The 22,136-nt window shown below is 46.9% G+C and overlaps 1 protein-coding gene and 1 pseudogene across 2 annotated transcripts in view; both read left to right on the plus strand.

Moving 5' to 3' along the window:
• Positions 1-22,136, plus strand: part of kcnh4b (potassium voltage-gated channel, subfamily H (eag-related), member 4b) — a gene marked incomplete at both ends in the record, with an annotated part of 95,504 nt that overhangs the window by 15,817 nt on the left and 57,551 nt on the right. The window contains 3 exons of the mRNA XM_083635483.1: positions 3,796-4,029; positions 15,391-15,522; positions 16,203-16,339. Coding sequence (XP_083491609.1) covers positions 3,796-4,029; positions 15,391-15,522; positions 16,203-16,339 — 503 coding nt within the window. The remainder of the gene's footprint in view (positions 1-3,795; positions 4,030-15,390; positions 15,523-16,202; positions 16,340-22,136) is intronic.
• LOC310774843 (coatomer subunit alpha pseudogene) lies at positions 9,464-13,138 on the plus strand (annotated as a pseudogene). The gene has a single exon. The product of its transcript is annotated as a coatomer subunit alpha pseudogene (transcript).

A 22,136-nucleotide genomic window follows, 5' to 3' on the forward strand; every position in this document is an offset into this window, starting at 1 on the left:
AAATTATGTAAAGTAATTATGTTAGTACATATCATCCAGTAGTAGTAGACTGATAGATGTGATGCGGCTTTTATCCACCATTGTAGAATGCATGCTGCCTCTGGCTGAGGGTCTGTTATGCCTAGGGGTGGGAATCACCAGATGCCCACGATACGATACTAAAACGATACTTGAGTCACAATACGATAGTATTGCGATATGCTAGTATTGCGATATATTGAATATTGCGATATTTCAATATATTGTCTAACTCCTTTTCCTACCTTTTCCTTGACCTCACCGGAAGTAAAACATGCAGTGTTTTTTTGTTTTGTTTTGTTTTTGCCCCACACGTAGGCTACATTATTACGCTTCTCTGGACTCAATACGCCACTGCAGGCGCGGACTGCAACATCGGGCGCTTCGGGCAGATGCCCCGTGGCCTGGCATGGCATGGCCTGCAAAAAAAAAAAATATATATATATATATCGATACTTGGCATCCAAATATCGTCAGGCAAAATATCGCGATACTATGGTGTATCGATTTTTCCCCCACCCCTAGTTATGCCCCATGTGTCAACTACCGGTACTAACAACAGGAATAAAGTGAATCAAGATAATGTTGCCCTCTTCAGTTCCTCTCTTGCTTTAGTACTGCGAGGCGTGCAGCTTCTTATTTATTTTTGAAATGTTAAGTTAACTGAACAGCCTTTGCTTTTGTAAAACATTGTAACGTCTGGGTGCTCGTTCGTGCCTTGTGGCAGATAAAAAGCAGAATTGTTCCAAATGATTTCTGTCTAAATATTTCTGTCTAACAAAGAAGCTGCTTGCTATATAGCTTATCAAGTTGACATGTAAAATGAGGACATCTACAATCATGACAATGGGGACAATGCCATCCGCCAACCAGAATAATGTATGTATGAAGGGATTCAGAATGAATGGATGGCCTGGGGGCATCAGACACAACGTGGCTGCTGCAACCTGCAGCTTTTGGGATGTAATCCCAGAACAAAGGCGTGATGAAGCTCGATGCCCTGCAGCCAAAACTAAATAAATGAGAAGGAATCTGAAGGTAGGAGTAGATTCTATAGAGCAGTGTTTTTCAACCACGGTGCCGATCGTCAGGTGCGCCATAAGAATTTCTCGTTTCACTTAATTGGTCCAGAATTCTTTTTTAATTAAGCTTACAGTAAATTGCGCCAAAGTATAGCTACTCTCGTTGAGCGTCCATAGTTGCTGCACCTTTGTGTTCATCTAAACAGGGCCAGGTTCCACACTGAGTGAATGTAACTATGAGTCCTTGTTAAATACGATAGAGTAAGGTGACCAGATTTATCAAATGAAAATCGGGGACATTTCCAGTCCGGCAATCAATATATTATAAAAATATCCAATGTTATTACCTATGAAATAATAATGGGGGATGATTCCAGTTTAATTAATTTTGTCCATGGCTGTTGTACTGTACCCACACACACACACACACACGTCATTCACTTTACAAAATGTCAATGTGTTCCCCAGCAGCATTGGCCTGGCCTTCCGAACCTCCAGCGCCAGATGTTTTATGAATTACCTCAGATCTCAAAAAGTATTTTCGGTGGAGTCCTAATTGCTTCTTCATTGTTCAAGATCTAGTGAAAGAGCTGCAGCAGAACATGTAAACACTTGTTGGATGCGTGGATCAAAACATTGACTCATAGAATCCATTCTCATTCAGATATCTTGAGATGAGAACGGTCAAGGGTCCCCTTTGAAATTGACCATATACTGTATGCCGGTTTTTCAAAATTCATTATTTAGCCCCCTTCCCGACAAGGTAGCTTGGCATTGTTTGTCCCAACGGATGCTGTAGGTCATTTAACACGTTCACTGCCATTGACGAGATATCTCGTCTTACAAAATCCAACGGTTGACTGCCAATGACGAGATATCTCGTCTTAAAAAAAAAAAAAAAAAATTTGACGGTGGGACGTGGATCAACGCCCCCCCCACGTCTCCTATAAAAATATTGGAGCCACCGAACGTGTACAACCCATTCCACCGACCCACTAAGTGGTGACAGTGCTCTCCAGACTAGAAAAAGCCGAGCCAAAACTGCAGGGGAACGCGCGAGGAAACCATTCTCTCATACTGTAAAATGGATTGGCGAAAACGCTTTCGCTTTCGCGCATTATCGCGCTGGGAGCTGGCGGTGGGGGATTGCAAATTTGCATAATAGATTATGGGTGAAACACACTTTGAAACACCAGCAGAAAGCGCAGAATCGCACGCAGCTTCATTCCAGCTGAGCTCAACCGAAAACCCAGAAACGAACGAGCCTCATTCTCATACTGTAGGCGAAAACACTTTCACGCTGGTGCACACGGGCGCACAACGGTGGGGGGTTCCAAAAATAGACTGGGTGGAAAACACACTTTGAAACACGCAGCATAAAGCCTAGAATCGCACAAAGCTTCATCAAAGCTCTCAAACCCAAGAAACGAGTGAGCCCCCATCCACACTCGCCGACGAGGGGGCCGCCAGGGAGGGAGGCTGCTCACTGCTCAGACAGGCAGTAGAAACTCGCTTGTGACAAACGCTGCTGAAAGCCACCAGACACGCCCACGGAGGGAGGAGTTTGAAGGAGAGGGCGTTCAGAACTATATTGTTTAGATGTCTGATCTCTCACTGATGCCAAAAATAAATGGTTAAAGTGACTGTTCTGCCTGTTTGATTGAATTTCACAAAACTGCGATTATCTCAGCTTTCAGTCTCAGACGCTGAAACCATGCTGTACTCAACGGCTAATATCTACATAACTACTAACTCTACAAACTAACTCTTTTAGACAGAGAAAGCACACATTCTATTAGTACTTTTGTGAACTTTGTGTTCACAAAGTCCAAGCAGAAAATAATCCTCGGCTCTTGTAAAATGAGCCAGAATCCTCAAAAAAAAACCTCTGGCAGAAGCTACCTACAGTAAAAAAAAAAACGGCTGGCAGTGAATGTGTTAAGAATGAGCCTGCTAGAGCTATAGAGTCATCCACAGACGCCAGTAGAAAATCGGGGACATTTTCAGGGACAGCTCCAGCCGGGGACAGGTCACCAAAAACGGGGACTGTCCCCGAAAATCAGGGACGTCTGGTCACCTTACGATAGAGAGCCAAAGTGGAACGTCACTTCCTGCTTCAGCCCTGTACCAGAGATTTTCATCAGCCATTTATTTTCCGATAGAAAATGCTTATAAAAATAGTTTTACTTGTTTAAACCAAACGGTTCAGATATATTTAGAAACAGGAGAGATCGCATAACATTTCACTCGGACCAAAACGTAAAAAAATGCGGGTTTAAAGATTATTTTTTTTTAGTTTTGGTCAGAGTGAAATGTTCTATGGTCTCTCCCGATTCTAAATATAGCTGAACCGTTTGGTTTGACCATGTAAAATAATTTTTATAAGCATTTTATAAATTAAATTAAACATTATTTTGTGAAGGTCAAATAAACCTGCAATGTTTAGCATGAGTTCAAAGAGCTGAACAGGCTTTGATAGTAGCTGACAGAACTAGGATTCGGATCAAAGAACACAACTGGACTGATGGGACCTGATGTGTTTGGGTTGAGTGGGCTGCCTTCTCAATTACTTATTCATTGTTAGGTCAGGTTCACTTAAAGAAACACCATTTAAAAACTGTTTCAGGCTTCAGTCATACACGGCTATGACCAATCAGCCACAGTTTGGATTTGTGGGCTTGAACTTCATGTCAGACACAACTTCTCTATTAAACCTCCTTAACCCCCTTCTTACCTTCTCATGTCACCCTCACAGACAGTAACTTCTTGCTGGGTAACGCCCAGGGCCACCGGGGCTATCCCATCGTCTACTGCTCCGACGGCTTCTGCGAGCTGACGGGCTTCGTGCGCACCGAGGTGATGCAGAAGAACTGCAGCTGCCACTTCCTGTACGGGGCGGACACCAACGAGCACGTGGCCCAGCAGATGGAGAAGGCTCTGGAGGGCCGGGAGGAGTACCAGGCCGAGGTCCACTTCTACAAGAAGAACGGTGGGTGGGAGGAAGAGGATCAAGAGTAAAAACACACACACAAAGCTGCATGGTTACACACAATGAATCAGATTAGAATTTAAAATGCTCAAAGTATACTTTTACTCAAATTAGTGCCGACCGCTTCAGCTCATTCAGAACGCTGCAGCCCGTCTGGTATTCAACCAACCCAAATTCTCTCACGTCACTCCCCTCTTCCAGGAGCTCCACTGGCTTCCCATCTCAGCTCGCATCAAATTCAAGACACTGGTACTGGCCTACAGGGCAGTACACCAGTCAGCTCCTCTGTACCTGCAATCTATGGTCAGGTTCCAAACCTCTCAGCGCTCCCTTCGCTCCTCCACCAGTGCAGGACGCCTCGCCCCTCCTTCGCTACGGGGGCTCAAAAGTCGCTCATCCCGATCTCGACTCTTCTCGTCCCTGACACCTCAATGGTGGAACGAGCTTCCACCTTCGGTCAGGACGGCTGAATCACTGCCGATCTTTCGGAAAAGACTAAAGACTCACCTTTTCAGGCTCCATCTGGGCCCTTGTTGATCTAACTTCTTTCTCTCTCTTTCTAAAGAAAAAAAAAAAAATCCTAAACTAAACTCGTACCACTGTTCCTTCAGGATTTGTAGTTGTCATAGACTGTGCTCCATAGTTGATTGCTGTATTGCTGACAAAAATGTGTTATTGTAAGTCGCTTTGGATAAAAGCGTCTGCCAAATGACGTAATGTAATGTAATGTAATGTAGTGCTAATTTCTTTGGAAAATAGCAAGAATTTTTAACTCTTCTATCCCCCACTTTTGTTGTTTTTATGGTACAAGTTAGGATCTTATTATTATGGTTACATTTTATTTGGATAGTCCACCTACAGAGAGTCTAAAGTATGGGGCGTCCTGGTGGCTCACGTGGTAGCACACGTACCACAAAGGCTCAGTCCTTCACACAGTCAACCCGGGTTCCAATCCGACCCGTGGTCATTTGCCACATGTCATCCTCTCTCCCCACCTTTCCTGTCTGCCTACTGTCCTATCTAATGAAGGCAAATGCCCCAAAAAATAATCTAAAAAGAAAGAAAGACAGTGTACAGTATTTGTATAATTTTTCAACAGCTTATTAGTTGACATTCAACAGATTATCTATAGTCTATGTGACAATCCATGAACACACCTACATACAGGTGTGTGGAACGGAAAGCAAACAGATTAACTGCTGAATGTCAACTAATAAGCTGTGACAAACTGTTAATGCTCTGTAGGTGGACCCGCGCTGCGTGTGCTTCTTTCTAGCCTACTGTGCGTCGTCCTCTTCCTCCTTCCCCTCCTCCTCCTCCTCCTCGCTCATTTCTGCCGTCTGTCGTCGTACGCAGCTCCGCGGCTGCACCGCCTCGCCTGCAGGAGGCAGCACATAGACAGCAGTGCTGTTCTCTGTGTGTCTGTTCCCTCTTTGTTAAACTCGCTGTCTGGGCCAGAGCGGAAGTAGCGGCACCATTCGCCGCCATTACAGTTGCGGGCGCTTCCGGTTCAACGTTGTCGATGTTTTCGAGTCACAATATTGTCCCTCGTTGGTGTCCCCACGAAGGCTCGCCTGCTTTGCAGGCTCGCAGACGCAGCTCGGCTGCTACGCGGCCAAGGTTGCCCTAGTCTCACGTCACGTGGTCAGACCCACCTTCGACGTCAGCAAGCTTCCAGCAACGATATCATCTATTGGCTGCCACTGCAAGACTAAGCTTTCCTAGTCTCGCTGGCCAGCCTCCTCTCCCGTCCGAGGAGTCTGGCACCGCAGGTCTCCATAGTGGGATTGCGATGGGCGGCGCCCTTGGAAAATAGTTTCCAACAATCCAATTTGCCGTTTTCAGCGTGTAGCAACGCGTGTAGGTTTCTGCCGTTAGCTTGCTAGCTAGTTAGCGTTGTTGTTTTCACTGAGGCGGCAGGGCACTATTTACAGTGACACACAGGGAGGAGGGAGCGGAAGCCACTCTGATTGACATGATCTTGGGGCGGCTGTAGCTCAGGAGGTAGAGCGGGTCGTCCACTAATCGCTTTGGATAAAAGAGGTCGGTGGTTCAATTCCCGGCTCCTCCAGTCTGCATGTCGAAGTGTCCTTGGGCAAGACACTGAACCCCAAATTGCTCCCGTTGGTGTGCCAGCACCCTGCGGGGTAACCTGCCGCCATCGGTGTGTGAATGGGTGAATGTACCTACTGACTGTAAAGTGCTTTGGATAAAAGCGCTATATAAATGCAGGCCATTTACCATTTACCATTTACATGGTCGTAGCCAATGACAGAGTTTGTAATAAGCCGGGAGCGGACATCCGGCTGCCACGAAACAGTCGCTCCAATGGGAGAGCAGCTGTAGAGCAGGGGAGGGTTTATCCCTGTTGCCTGTTTGCCCGGTGCCAGACTCCTCGGACGGAAGGGAGAGGAGGCTGGCCAGCGAGACTAAAGCTTTCCCAACTGTTGAGCCATTGTACAGCTCTACAACTGTCTGTGCGCCGCCCTCCTCTCCGATTATAGGAGTGAGATGAAGTGTCACCATTATTAGAAATGCGGAATTGGAAGTAAACCCGTAATGGGAGTTTGTAATGTTGTACATTAGGGATCTACATAATCTGTGTGTGTGTGTGTGTGTGTGTGTGTGTGTGTGTGTGTGTGTGCGTGTGCGTGTGTGTGTGTGTGTGCGTGTGTGTGCGCGTGTGTGCGCGTGCGTGCATGTTGCTTAGATTCTGAAATGAAATGCTTACCCCCATCCTTAGAACCGTGACCGAGTGCTAGGCTCACATTATGATGGCATGCATGGAAGGAGACCACCTCTCTGATTGGCAGGCAGGCTTATTTATGCTCCTTCAGCAGAGACACACACACCTTCCATCTCCAAGTGTGTGAACCTCTGTGTCGCTAATTCCTGTGATGGCTCACCAACGCTACAGTATGGGTAATGAGCACAGTCCAAAGCCTTTTCTACTCTGCTTTTTTCCTGAAATTAGCCAGAGTTGTATCCACACACAGACCTATCCACCATGAGGCATTCTCAAGAGGTGGCCATGGTACATAGGAGGTGGAGTCAAGCCAGACCATCAGAGCTCTCAGCTGGAAGGACCAATAAAACGATTTGAAATTGGGCAGGGAGAGCCCACCAACTGTTTTAGGGTGGAAAGGTTTTCCAAAGGAAATGTCCACAGCCCTTAAAAAACCTACGAGGACAGGGAGCATAGAGAAGAGAAAATTGATGCGGGGAGAATGTTTATTTTGATGAGTGATACCAGAGATGGTCCATAATAGAGATACGTCCCCTCAGGCCCCGCGTAGAGGGCTAGAACTGGTACTAGCAAGTCTCCTAAATAGTCACGTCTCCCCTTGCGTGAGGATTGAGCCTGGTGACACAGGGTCTGTGCTGACCTAGCAAGCTAAGAGGTTGTGAGTTCCCAAACTCCACACAAACCACACATAGAAACACAAAGCTACCCCTTGTTAGCTCAATATAGTTGTAACTAAGATATTCGATTAAAAACTATATTTTTCCAACGGATTTAGCTACTACATCAACGAACTTCACATGTAGCTTTAGCTAATCGCTCCCTGCTAACGTGAGTTCGTTCCTGTTGCCAAATCTCTGTGTTGCTGAGACAGAGACAGATCTTGAATCATTTTAATTTTCTCCTGATCTGTCTGTCTGAAAAATACCATTTTAGTGTCAGAATGTTCAGAAGATATGTGGCTTCGATAAATGGGCCAAATATTTACTTTGATGACTATGGGGGCAATAATAATAGTCATAATCTGAGATCACGTTCACTCCTCCCATTGACTCCAATAGACTGAGACCTGCCGAAAGTCTCCTACGTGGGCATTGCTGTGGAAAATAGGGGTGGGAGAAAAAATCGATTCACATAAGTATCGCGATTTTTAATGTCACGATTTTTTTAATCGATATTTTATTCCAGAATCGATAATCGCAATTTTTTTTTTTTTTTTTTTTTTGGTGCCCGCAGTCAGGCCACTCACTGAACAGCAGGCCAGGCGCCGCCTACTGGTTTACTAGTGGTTTTATTACTTTATTAGTTAGTCTGAAGTAATAATTACACTTCAGGGTTAAAGTGGGTGCATCTCATTGTAAAATTGGACTTCAAACAGCCCAAATCTGGCTTCAAACGGCCCAAATTGGGCTTCAAACGGCCCAAATTTCGCGTGCGTCGGCCCATATCGGCCTGGCCTGCTTGGTATCTAATGCCCGGCCTGAATTATGATCCCAGTCCGCCCCTGTTTTTAACTATATCGCCCAGCCCTACTCATGATATAATATACAGTCTCTAGTGTATGATTCAACTTTTCCCATGTTCTAATCTAGTGTAAAAAAGCAAACAAACTGAAAAAAGAAAAGAAAAAAAGAAACTAAAATCGCAATAAATCGTAATATCGAATCGCAATAATCGTAGAATCGCAATACTTAAGAATCGCAATATATATCGAATCGGCACCCAAGTATCGTGATAGTATCGAATCGGGAGATAAGTGAATCGGCACAGCCCTAGTGGAAAACCATGGGCAAAACACACGTGACAGAAATACAGGAAGTGCCTTGAAGTTGGGGTGTTTTGCTTTGATATTCCATCATCTTTGGTGATACGGCAATGAAGGCTCATATATAAGGGAGAGCATTTAATTAGATCATAGAGTACCGCAGGGATGACATATTTTTGTAGGCTTAACCAGAAATCGCCATTGTGGTTCGTCGGGGGGAAAGTGAATGTGGTTTTAGAATGGGGATTTCACTTAAATGCATAAAATAAGGTCTGTGGTTTAACAAAAGTTTATGGGAACGTGAATTTGGGTTCAGCAGGATAATCTTCACAAACGTGAATAACTTTTATGACTTTTGAAGCATTTGATAAAAATCGCCTTTGCATTTAAGCGAAACCCCCATGTTAAATCCCCATAGACTTTTCCTCTCATGAATCCGGAAGTATGCTTCCGGACTCATTCCTGCAGCTCTCTATTCCCAAGTATTCAGGTCACAGTGGCCAGGTCGACAAAGGAAGGTGGCCAGTTGCCGATGATGTCACACCAATGACATCACTGTCATCTATGACATGACTGATGACATCATCACTGATAACATAATTTCTCGAGTTACATCACTGATGTAACTCGAGTTACTGATAAGTGATTTTATGACATCACTGATGATGTCACTTATGAACACAGAAGTCACACGTGAACACTGAGATCACAAATGTCATGCGTGAATCACTGATGATGTCACAATGACAATGTCCACTTAACTGATGTTAACTGATGATGTCACTTATGCATAGACATTGTGACATCATCAGTGACATCATCAGTGATGCCATAAATCACTGGTGATGTCATGATGTAATGGCTTTGAGTGAGATAGTGTTGGTTTTACTCTGACAATACCCCCTAGCAGCTGTTGCCCAGTCACGATGTTAACCAAATTTGAAACAAAGTCAGCCCCTGTCAAAGGATTGAGCTTCCATCCCATGAGGCCATGGATCCTTGCAAGTTTGCACAACGGCATCATCCAGCTGTGGGACTACCGGATGTGCACATTGATTGACAAGTTTGACGAGCATGATGGACCCGTCAGAGGAATTGACTTCCACAAACAGCAGCCTCTGTTTGTATCTGGAGGAGATGATTCCAAAATCAAGGTTTGGAACTACAAGCTCAGACGCTGCCTCTTTACTCTCCTTGGACACCTGGATTACATCAGAACCACCTTCTTCCACCATGAGTACCCGTGGATCCTGAGTGCCTCGGATGATCAGACCATTCGTATCTGGAACTGGCAGTCCAGGACCTGCGTCTGTATGCTGAGCGGACATAATAACTATGTGATGTGCGCCCAGTTCCACCCCTCTGAGGACCTGGTGGTGTCTGCCAGTATAGATCAGACCGTGCGAGTGTGGGATATTTCCGGTCTGAGGAAGAAGGACCTCCCTCCCGGCGCTGTGGAGAGGGAGGTGCACGGCATCTCTGGTATCGAATTGTTTGGAGTCTGGAATGCTTTCGTTATGCATGTTCTTGAGGGTCACGACCGTGGGGTCAATTGGGCAGCCTTCCATCCCAGCATGCCTCTCATTGTGTCCGGAGCCGACGACAGCCAGGTCAAGATCTGGAGGATGAACAAGTCCAAGGCGTGGGAGCAGGATACATGCCGCGGTCACTACAACAAGGTCTCTTGTGCTGTCTTCCACCCACGGCAGGAGCTCATCCTGTCCAACTCTGAGGACAAGAGCATTAAGGTTTGGGATATGTCCAAAAGGACCCACATCCAGACCTTCCGCAGGGACCACGACCGCTTCTGGGTGCTGGGAGCTCACCCAAAGCTCAATCTGTTTGCTGCTGGTCATGACAGTGGTATGCTGGTGTTTAAGCTGGAGCGCGAGCGGCCGGCCTATGCCGTCTATGGTAACATGATGTACTATGTCAAGAACTGCTTCCTCCGCCAGTTGGACTTCAACAGCTGCAAGGACAGCACCGTAATGCAGCTACGCAGTGGGTCCAAGTTCCCAGTGTTCAGCATGTCCTACAACCCTGCTGAGAATGCTGTCTTGCTCTGCTCTAGGGCGACCAACCTGGAGAACAGCACCTATGACCTGTACTCTATTCCGAAAGAAAGTGACTCTCAGAACCCTGACGCCCCTGAGGGGAAGAGATCCTCTGGCCTGACAGCAGTCTGGGTGGGTGGGAACAGATTCATTGTCCTGGACCATATGCACTCGCTGCTGATTAAGAACTTGAAGAACGAGATGGTGAAGAAGGTGAAGGTGCCAAGCTGTGAGGAAATCTTCTATGCTGGCACCGGCTCGCTGCTGCTGCGCAAAGCCGACAGCGTCATGCTGTTCGACGTGCAGCAGAAACGCTCGCTGGCCATCGTCAAGATGGCCAGGGTCAAGTACGTGGTGTGGAGCGCAGACACCAGCCACGTGGCCTTGCTGGCTAAACACGTCATCATGATCTGCAACCGTAAGCTGGAGACTTTGTGTAACATCCATGAAAACATCAGAGTGAAGGGTGGAGCCTGGGATGAGAACGGAGTTTTCATCTACACAACCTCCAACCACATCAAATACGCTCTCACCTCTGGTGATCATGGGATCATCAGGACCCTGGACCTGCCCATCTATGTGACCCGTGTGAGAGGCACCAGTGTTTACTGTCTGGACAGGGAATGCAGGCCGCGTGTCCTCACCATCGACCCGACAGAGTACCGCTTTAAACTGGCCCTGGTCAACCACAAATATGAAGAGGTGCTCCACATGGTGCATAACGCCAAGCTGGTGGGCCAGTCCATCATTGCCTACCTGCAGAAGAAGGGCTACCCTGAGGTGGCGCTGCACTTTGTCAAGAATGAGAAGACCCGCTTCAGCCTGGCACTGGAATGTGGCAACATCGAGGTGGCACTGGAGGCGGCCAAGGCCCTCGATGAGCGCAGCTGCTGGGAGTGTCTGGGCGAGGCAGCCCTGCTGCAAGGGCACTACCAGGTCGTGGAGATGTGCTACCAGACGACTAAGAACTTTGACAAGCTCACCTTCCTCTACCTCATCACCGGCAACCTGGCCAATCTGCGCAAGATGATGAAGAGTGCTGAGATCAGAAAGGACATGAGCCGTCACTACCAGGGAGCTCTCTACCTTGGAGATGTCGGTGAGAGAGTCTGGATCCTCAAGAACTGTAGACAGAAGTGTCTGGCTTACCTGACTGCTGCCACTCATGGGATGGATGAAGAGGCTGAGGCACTGAAGGAGACCTTTGACCCAGAGAAGGAGATGGTTCCAGAGGTGGAACCCAATGCCCAATTGCTGCAGCCTCCTCCACCCATCAACCCTCTGGACACCAACTGGCCTCTGCTGAACGTGTCCAAGGGCTTCTTTGGGGGAGTCATCGCAGCAAAGGGGAAGTCACGTCAGATGGCTGCCGACCTGGAGATGGACGCTCCTGGAGGTGAAGGTTGGGGAGAGGATACCGATCTTCAGCTGGATGAAGATGGCTTCATGGATGCCCAGGATGGATTATGGGATGAGGGAGGAGTGGTGAAGGAGGAGGTAGGAGGATGGGAGGTGGAGGATCTGGATCTTCCTCCAGAGCTGGACATGCCAGCCCGGGCAGGGGATGGAGCAGAAGATAGCTTCTTTGTCCCGCCCGCCAAGGGCATGAGTCAGACCCAGCTGTGGTGCAACAACTCCCAGCTGCCAATGGACCACATCCTGGCCGGCTCCTTCGAGACTGCCATGAGGTTGCTCCATGACCAGGTAGGTGTGGTGAACTTCGGGCCCTACAAGTTCCTGTTCATGCAGACGCTGTCCAGGGGCCGAACCTGTTACCTGGGTCTGTCCTCCTGCCTGCCCTGCCTGTGGAGCCACCCGCAGAGGAACTGGAAGGACTGCAGGGCCAAGCAGGGGCTGCCCGCTGTGGACTTGCGCCTGTCCTACCTCAACGCCCGCCTACAGCAGTGCTACCAGCTGACCACAGCCGGGCGGTTCGAGGAGGCAGTGGAGCGATTCCGAGCCATCCTGCTGTCTGTGCCGCTGCTGCTGGTGGATAACAAGCAAGAGATCGCAGAGGCTCAGCAGCTGATCACAACTTGTAGAGAGTACATTGTGGGTCTGACCATGGAGACGGAGAGGAAACGGTTGCCTAAGGACACTTTGGAACAGCAGAAGAAGCAGTGTGAGATGGCAGCTTACTTCACCCACTGCAGTCTGGAGCCGGAGCACATGATGCGGGTGCTGCCCACGGCGCTCAGCCTTTTCTTCAAGCTGCACAACTTCAAGACAGCAGCCGGCTTTGCGCGACGCCTGTTGGAGCTGCGGCCATTAAAGCCAGAAGTTGCACAGAAGACCCGTAGGATTTTGGCGGCTTGCGAGCAGACTGAGACAGATGCCCACCATTTGAACTATGACCCCCACAATCCATTTGACCTGTGCGCTGCTTCTTTCATGCCCCTGTATCGCGGACGCCCCGTGGAGAAGTGCCCCCTATCTGGAGCCTGCTACTGTCCCACGTACAAGGGCCAGGTCTGCAGGGTCACACAGGTGACGGAGATCGGCAAGGACGTTCTTGGTCTGCGTGTGAGTCCCGTCCAGTTCCTTTAACAAGAAGTGGAGAGGATGAGATGAGGGGAAGAAGAACCTGTTCAGAAAAACACATCCCCACTTTATTATAAAATCAGGACTTTGTCACTCCCCTCCCTGATGTCCCCTGAGCACAACTGGCTCTGCAACAGGCTGCCCCCCCCCCCCCTCCCCTCCCCTCCCTGATGTCCCCTGAGCACAACTGGCTCTGCAACAGGCTGCCCCCCCCCCCCCTCCCCTCCCCTCCCTGATGTCCCCTGAGCACAACTGGCTCTGCAACAGGCTGCCCCCCCCCCCCCTCCCCTCCCCTCCCTGATGTCCCCTGAGCACAACTGGCTCTGCAACAGGCTGCCCCCCCCCCTCCCCTCCCCTCCCCTCCCTGATGTCCCCTGAGCACAACTGGCTCTGCAACAGGCTGCCCCCCTCCCCCCTCCCCTCCCCTCCCTGATGTCCCCTGAGCACAACTGGCTCTGCAACAGGCTGCCCCCCCCCCTCCCCTCCCCTCCCCTCCCTGATGTCCCCTGAGCACAACTGGCTCTGCAACAGGCTGCCCCCCCCCCTCCCCTCCCCTCCCCTCCCTGATGTCCCCTGAGCACAACTGGCTCTGCAACAGGCTGCCCCCCTCCCCCCCTCCATTGACAAGATCTTACGGACACTATCCCATTATGTCACTTAATACTTTGTGATAGTTATCCTCTGCTATTGATGTGATCTGCATACTTGTACTAAGTCCAATTCCTTATGTAAATAAAGAGCAGACTTAGTTAAAAATGGCTAAGTGGGTGGCGGTGTGGTTCACTCACGATTGTGATGTCATCAGTGATGATGTCATCAGTGATGATGTCATCAGTGATGTCACTTGAGCAATTGTGATGTCATCAGATTGTGATGTGATGTCACTCGAGCAATTGTGATGTCATTAGTGATGTCACTCGAGCAATTGTGATATCATCAGTGTGTCAGTCCGTAGCGTGCTCGATTCCTAGTATATTAAAAGTGAGCACAAACAAATGAATAAATAAGAAAATAAACAATGGATAGGCCTAAATAAACAAGTCAATGAGGAAGGGGGCGGGGGGGGGGTTGAGAGCGATTTGAGGAGATTTCAGTTCTAGTAGAAAAGGCAACCGATTAGGGGAATATTGATAAAAGTTTCTGTTTGTGGATTTAAAAGAAAGGCAGCAAAAAACAAGACCGGTATCAGCAGAACAACAAAGAACATATGAGATGAAGGGAGTCGATACACACACACTAGAGTGTGCGCCTGATATATGCAAGCACAAAACACACAAACTAAATTGAAAATATAATCCCACCTATATAATCTTTTAGCCAATTTGCATGTACACAAACACACACACTTGACCTCCATGGCAAATTTCAGTCCTCTGCCATCTGCATTTTGAAGGTTGCGGTCACAAGCTTGCTTCGCCTTGGGCCACCACTGCCCCACACAGACTTGACCTCTATGCCAAATTTCAATCTCCTATGGTGAAAACGGTGCCCACTAAAGGGTGGTGAACTTTCTGTGGACCAACCGACCGACCGACAGAATGACTTATAGATCTGCTGGTTACAGTTAAAAATGGCTCTTTTATACACCTCAGTGTTGGTGTCTGTTGAGCATGTTTCCTTCATGTCGTATCATTCTCCAAATGGTGAAGAAACCAATGAATTTGCCCTGAATGAACCTTGCTGGTTTCATAAACTCAGCCGCCCGTATCATTACAACTCCTTCCATAGACCTATCAGTCCGGTTCTTCAACAACTCCATTGGTTCCCCCGTTAAATACCGTATCGATTTCAAAATTCTGCTTCTCCACCTTCATAGTCTTGCACCTTCATATCTCTCGGAACTCCTCTACACTCCCTCTCGCGCTCTCCGATCCTCCTCTGCCTTCCAACTCACTGTACCCTCTGTCCGCCCGCCTGACCACCATGGGGTCTCTAGAGCCTTCAGTCACTCTGCCCCCCCCCCCCCCCCCCATCTGATCTCTGGAACTCCCTCCCACAAGACATCCATAACATTGACTCTCTCTCCAACTTCAAATCGTGTCTGAAAACGCACCTTTTTAAACTGGCTTATTCTGTGTGATCATTCTTTTGACCTAATTATTGTTTTTAAGCTATATTTTGAATGACTGATTGTTTGATTGTCTTGATATTTGCTGCTTGCTTTTAACTATGTCGTGTCAGGTGGTGCCCTGGAGTGTTCTGAAAGGCGCCCCATAAATAAAATGCATTGTCATCCTTATTATTATGATTTGTTCCAGGCGTGGCCTTCTGGTGCCTGTTGGACATCGTGCCCATAAAGAACGAGAAAGGCGAAATGGTTCTCTTTCTCTTCTCATTCAAGGACATCACTGACACCCATGGAAAAGGCCACCACAACAGCAGGAAAGAAGGTAGGCGACACGACACGCCCTGTTTACCAAAATCCTGTTGTTTGCTTACTTGGGACATGATTTAAGATGGGGACATCTTCTGGCCCCCAGCCTTCATTTTCACTAAATTGAAAGCTGGGGAACAGAAGATGTCCAGCTTGTTCGTCATTGTCAAATTCTACCTGGCATGTTTTTAGGGCTGGTATTCATACTCTGCTTTCCAATAGGGAGTTTGATTTGGGCAGCTGTGTGTGTGTGTGTGTGTGTGTGTGTGTGTGTGTGTGTGTGTGTGTGTGTGTGTGTGTGTGTGTGTGTGTGTGTGTGTGTGTGTGTGTGTGTGTGTGTGTGTGTGTGTGTGTGTGTGTCTCTTGAAGCAGAACCTGGACACAGCCCACTGCACATATCGAGCACTGTGCCGGCGGGAATAAACTGTCATTTTGTTGTAATCCGATTGGATGAAAGTAGTAGAACATATCAGAGGGCTGTGAATTTCTCGCACTTGTGTGTGTGTGTGATGAGAGGAAAATATATCATGTTAAGTGTAATAAACTCAAACTTAAAGATAATCCACATTCCACCCACAAAGTTGCATTAGATATCCCAAATTCTCCTACGTTCTTGTTTGAAACGCTGTCTGACTTCCTGGCGCCCAACACATTGAGGGCCACGCACTGAGCTGAGGGTGTTGGACTGTGTGAAAGTTTCAGAGGAGAAGAGGCGCAGGAGGAAGAGCAGCTCTCACTTCAGCCAGGCCAGGAAGCGCGGCCGCACCATGCTGTACCAGCTGACCAGACAGTTCTCCAGAGGAGGCAAAGGAGAGCCGGTCAACCTGGGCAGTGTGAGTATCTGCACCACACTCACACTCACACACACACACACACACACACACACACACACACTCACACACACACACACACACACACACTCACACACACTCACACACACACACACACACACACACACTCACTCACTCACTCACACACACACACACACACACACACACACACACACACACACACACACACACACTCTCACACACACACACACACACACACACACATGCTTTCCTCATTAGTTTTTGATGTGTGCCCCATCATCCCCCCCTTCAGGAAGATAAACAGTAAGGCATCCAGTGGAGACATGTTGCATTATTAATGTTGATAGATGTAAAAGATGAAAACATGAGGGAAGTGTTGGCCCACATTCAGAGCCAGAGGCTTGTCTCAGTGGAAAACTCCTCCAATGTGTCATTGCGATGCTTTAACCTCTTCCCCCCTAGCGGGCCCACCGGCGGGCTGAGCTCTTGTCATCTCTCACAAATGACTCTCTACAGCAGCTTAGGAAGCAGGCAGCGAGATATACAGCACACCAAAATGTCAGGAAGAAACGAGGCTACAAAACTCTGACAAGCAATTTGTATTCAAACAAAAAATAATTCCAACCCCAAGCAACAATATCACCATGTAGCAAAAACAAGAAAACGGTGCATGCCTGCGTTTATGTGGTGATTTGTTTTTGCGAGTGAATCTTTTCTCTCCAAACGAGACGGCTTTCGAAAGCCAAGAGTCTCCTCTTTCCAAATAGGTATAGCTCGTCTCTGAGAGATGAAAACTCACTCAGTAGGCTGTCAAAGAACAGCAAAAAAGTGTTTAACGTTTTACAGATAAATCTACAAGTTATGTCTTGCCTTTGCTGTTTTCCAATCAAAAGTTGTGTTTGACTTCATAAAAACGCTACTAATTGCTACTCCTAATGCCTCTTCATCATCTTAAAGTGTTGTTTTTTTACAGTCATCGTGTTTACAAAGCCATATAGAGGGTTTTACATGGAGTGGTCATCTTCACAGAATAGACGAGCTTTGGGTTCAGTTGACAGCATTTCCTGGAAAACTGCTTGACGTAAATTATTTCAGTTCACGTCAATTCTATTGGCTCTGACGCTTCCATAGAGGTGTCAATCATCGAAATCGGCCAATGGGGTCCCGAGATAGCCCTCTGCGTAACGCCCCAGGCTTTGCAGGCAAATTGAAGAAGTCCTTTTGATGCATTTCACAGAGTAAAAATACAGATATAAGGCTTGAGGGTTATCCAAACCATAACGCATATTAACTGAGTACCTATAGTGATATCTAAATAGGAGAAAAAAAAGGTATTTCAGTCTTCTACCATAGAAAAGTCAAATGGCACCCATGATGCCCAAAATGTGCCCAGATCAGGTCCGCCTGGGCCTACATGTAGTAAATCATCTGTAAAATTGCTCTGGTTCACTTTCTAAGAATTTGCTTTGATACAAGCACTCATAAGATATTAAAAATAGTGTTGTTGTTTTTTGCCATGTTCCAACTGATTTTACTCTGATATAGTACTTTTGTAATTGATTCTGACACTTCTACAGCAATCTCACCGGTGTTGGCTAGCTTTTGAATAATTTTCAGAAAATACCCTGTAGTTGTGGAGATATACTCATTTTCGGCAGGTGAGCTGAAAAATAGGCTTAGGGATTAACAGGTTAAGTCTCCTGAATGGTTGTGATTATGGGGGGTTTCCGCAATAAAAAAGAGGAACTAGTTTTGTGTAATCTTGCACCTGTTGCATTTCTTGCATGCTAGGTAGGGATGTCACAATATATATCGTCCCACAATATATTGCGATATCAAAACGTGACAATATGTATCGTTGAGATACAATCTCATATCGTGAGAAAAAGAAGCTGAACATGGTGGCACTGATCTGCATCTGATTGCATGCTCGCTCTCCTTTTCATTGCTTTGTTTGAACAGACGAGGGACGTTACAGACACGGAGGATGAAAATGGCAAAATTACTCAAATTCTCAAATTAGCAAATTAGCGTGGAGAATGCCCCCTCAACTTACAAATCGATCGCAAAAAAAGTATTGTTAAAATATCGTATCGTTATCGTGAACCCAATATCGTGTATCGTATCGTGAACTGAGTGTATCGTGACACCCCTAATGCTAGGCTACTATTTTGTCAAGTAGTCCTGGCTTTAAACGGGCAAACAGCAAGGTCCCCGGTGGCGGCAGCGGCATTCGGCTGGGAGACCCAAGGTGGTTGCTTGGGGATGAGGTCACTGCTGGCAAGGTGGTCACGGAGGAAGCTGCACACTTCACCCCCATCACTGTGCGACTGTCTGGACGTGCCAACACCTCATATATACAGTACTACTGTGCATGTACACGTTTTACTGCACCTCTGCTGGTTTTACTGGTTTTACTGCACCTGTGCTGGTTTTACTGCACCTCTGCTGGTTTTACTGCACCTCTGCTGGCAAGCAAATGAACAGAGGAAAGAACAACAGACTCATTCGATATGGATTTTAAATCCTTTTCCAGCCTTTTTTAGATCATTAATTGAGCCATTTTGCCCTCGGAATTACTTGCCTTTATCTCCCTTTCAAGAGCGTTTGTCTTTCGAGTAGCTTAAGAGGTACTAACCCTAACCCTTAAGAGGTACTAACCCTAACCCTTAAGAGGTACTAACCCTAACCCTTAAGAGGTACTAACCCTAACCCTTAAGAGGTACTAACCCTTAAGAGGGCATTTGTGGCAGTTTGCCATGTTGCTGCCCTACTTGAACAGAACAAAGCTTCCATAAGCTTTGAATAATAACTTCAAGCAATGTTCTGCATGCCAGCGGCTTCCTGTTTTGCTCTCAAGTTCAAGCCAAAACTATTTGCAGTGGATCACATTTTGAGAAAGTCCCACCACCCCCCAGCGGGGGCGCTGTAACCTGCAGGGTTTGTAGAGAAACCTGTCCTTCACATTGTGGCATTTTCCTCCCAGGAGGCTCAACGTGATGCAGAACTTTTAAAGGGGTAAATTAATCTGATCTAATCATGATGGGAGGGGACTCTGTATGCATGAGCCCCCCGGGCTCCCCTTCTCTCCCAGCACTACCCACTGATTTCGGTATTGTTTGTTCATTTTCCTTTTTGATGTGCGAAATAGAATCAAATCATCAAGGGGTAAATACATAAATCACACCCAGGTGTTGAAGTAAGCGGTGCAGATTGGCAGGTCTGGTCCTTCTGCTCCACCCCCCCGTCTCCCGTGTCAAGCCGCTCTCTCCATACCGTGCCAAAGTCTCGCCAATGAGGAAATTAATTCTCCATTCATTTCCAGACATTTCTTAAACTGTTTGTGTGTGCGTGCGTGCGTGTGCACGTGTGTGTGCACGTGTGTGTGCACGTGTGTGTGCACGTGTGCGTGCGTGTTTTACCGTCTCTCTTTCTCTATGCCTGTGTCTCTGTCTGTGCCGAGTCTGCTGAGCTGGAAGAGTGGCCAGGTGGCCTAGGCTAAATCTCCTCCACATCTCGTCTACACATCCCGTGCTCAAACACATAGTGGTAAATGGTAAATGACATAGTCACTTATACCGCTTAAAAAAGTCTCTCAGCACCTGAGAGCGCAGTGTGTGACTGACACATGTTCAAAATTAGCATTTGAAGAAGAAAATGCGAAAGCAATGCGCTGTTGTGTGTTTTTTTAATAGATTATTTACATTTAACTAAAGCACATGTTCATTTTAGCACTGAAGACAGAGAGAGGACATTTTAGTGACATTTCCCTTCCCCAATGCTGGTACATGAGCCTGTAAACATGTGATCAGTATCTCTGTTTCTATTTGCCAGTAGTGAGAAGGTTGTAGCCTGGGTAAACCCAGCCCCCACGTGACCTGCTCTCAGTCACCTAGTGACTGAGAGCAGGTCTGAGAGCAGGTCACGTGGGGGCTGGGTTTACCCAGGCTAAGAAGGTTGACCACCTTGTTCTGGTCTGTTAAACATGTTGTTTTTGTGCTGCATTTTTCTAACTTGCTCTCTCAGCAAACACAACAAGCACATTGCCTTCAGTAATTGGCCAATTCACTCATGTCATTCAAGCATGTCCAGCTGTGACACAAAGGCCATTTTAGCATTTTCCCAGTGATTGGTCAAAAGTGATTTTCCCAGTACAAATATGTTATAATATATTGTCTATTAGCCATTCGTGACACAAGTAAATAGTATGAAAATTAGAATACTGACTTGATAGCAGACCGATGTCACTATGAGTACACCTGCCGGGCACAACTAAAAGATCAAAAGACAGGCTTCAAAAAGCTCCAAACAAACTAATGAGGGTCATCCTTAACCTCAGTCCAAGAACGCACATTAGCCCCAAACCATTTTAAGAGAGTTGAATTGGCTCCCTGTTGACGGTAGAGTTCAACAGTTAAAACTGATCATAGTCTATAAAATATTGCATGACCTTTGTCCAAATGACTTTGGGACACACAATAGTTTAAAAAAACCTGACAAAATGCATGTCTTTTTCTTTTATTCTTGATATGATTGTTCTATATTGATGTTTGTTGTTTCGGGACCACAATGGAAATACTATTTTGTGATATCCTGATCCTGTACTGTATTTTTTGATGTATCAAATAAATTCATTCATTCATTCACCTGGGCATTATACGGCCTGGAGGCCAGAACCAGCCCTGATGATGGTTCTGCCTGGCCCGGGAGGTCTAAGACAAACCACACCATTTTACTTATGAAGCTATTGGCTGTTTGGAGTGATTTTCAATATAATATAATAAGAATATTAAGAATAAGAATAAGTGCACAATATGTTTTCTATAATTTAATCTAGTGGTAAGATTAGAGGTTATACAGCATGACAAAAATGTGCCCCCCTCCCCCCCCCAGGAAAAAATAATTGCCTACCCCTGCTTTAAAGGGATAGTTTAGATTTTTTTGATGTGGGGTTGTATGAGGTACTTGCCGACAGTGCGTGTACTACAGTACATGGAGTAGAATGCAGCTGGTGCAGTCCTAGTTTGGATGGAGACTGGCTGCATCAGGCAAATAGAGCTGTCTGCTGAGTGTGAACAGGATCACAAGCAGAAATGTGTGTAAAAAAAAACATGCTTCCTTACTGCTCACCTGACATAATCCAAGTCTCCACAAGCCCTGAGATGCCAAGTTGACTTGAAAAGACATCATTTTCACACCATCTTTTTAGCTGAAATCTGCAATGTTCAATCCATGTTGCTCTAAGAATAAGAATGGGTGTGGAGGACCTGGCTACAGTGAACATTTCAGCTAAAAACAGCGTGGAATGAGTAGCCAAAATGTTTCTTGTTTAAATCTGTTTTTGAAAATACCTGATGAGGTTTTAACAGGATTCAAGGGCCAAAGGTCATGAAACTCACTTTAACTAAGGAAACAAAAACCTATACATTGCGGTTATGTGTTGTTGTTGTTTCTTCAACGGCAGTATAGTAAGAATCCTCTTGCGTCCCTGTGTGACTCCTCTGACATGAATATAGCTGGCCTGATATCCTGTTCGCACCCCACGAACAAAGGCTGTAATGTAGCTTCCGGGGCAAACCTGCAGGCTCCATCCTGGGCATCACTGAGCTTCACCTCCCCCACGTCTGCCAACCCTCCTGGTGCCCCGCTTCCAAACCCACCTACTCACAGATGGCACTGTTCACTCCAGCCATGCAAACGTGCACAGACGCACATGCACGCACGCACACACACACGCATGCACGCACACACACACGCATGCACGCACACACACACACGCACGCACAGACACACACGCATGCACGCACGCACACACACA

The sequence above is a fragment of the Poromitra crassiceps genome (assembly GCF_964638095.1).
Source record: "Poromitra crassiceps genome assembly, chromosome: 4".
NCBI classification, from domain to species: Eukaryota; Metazoa; Chordata; class Actinopteri; order Beryciformes; family Melamphaidae; genus Poromitra; species Poromitra crassiceps.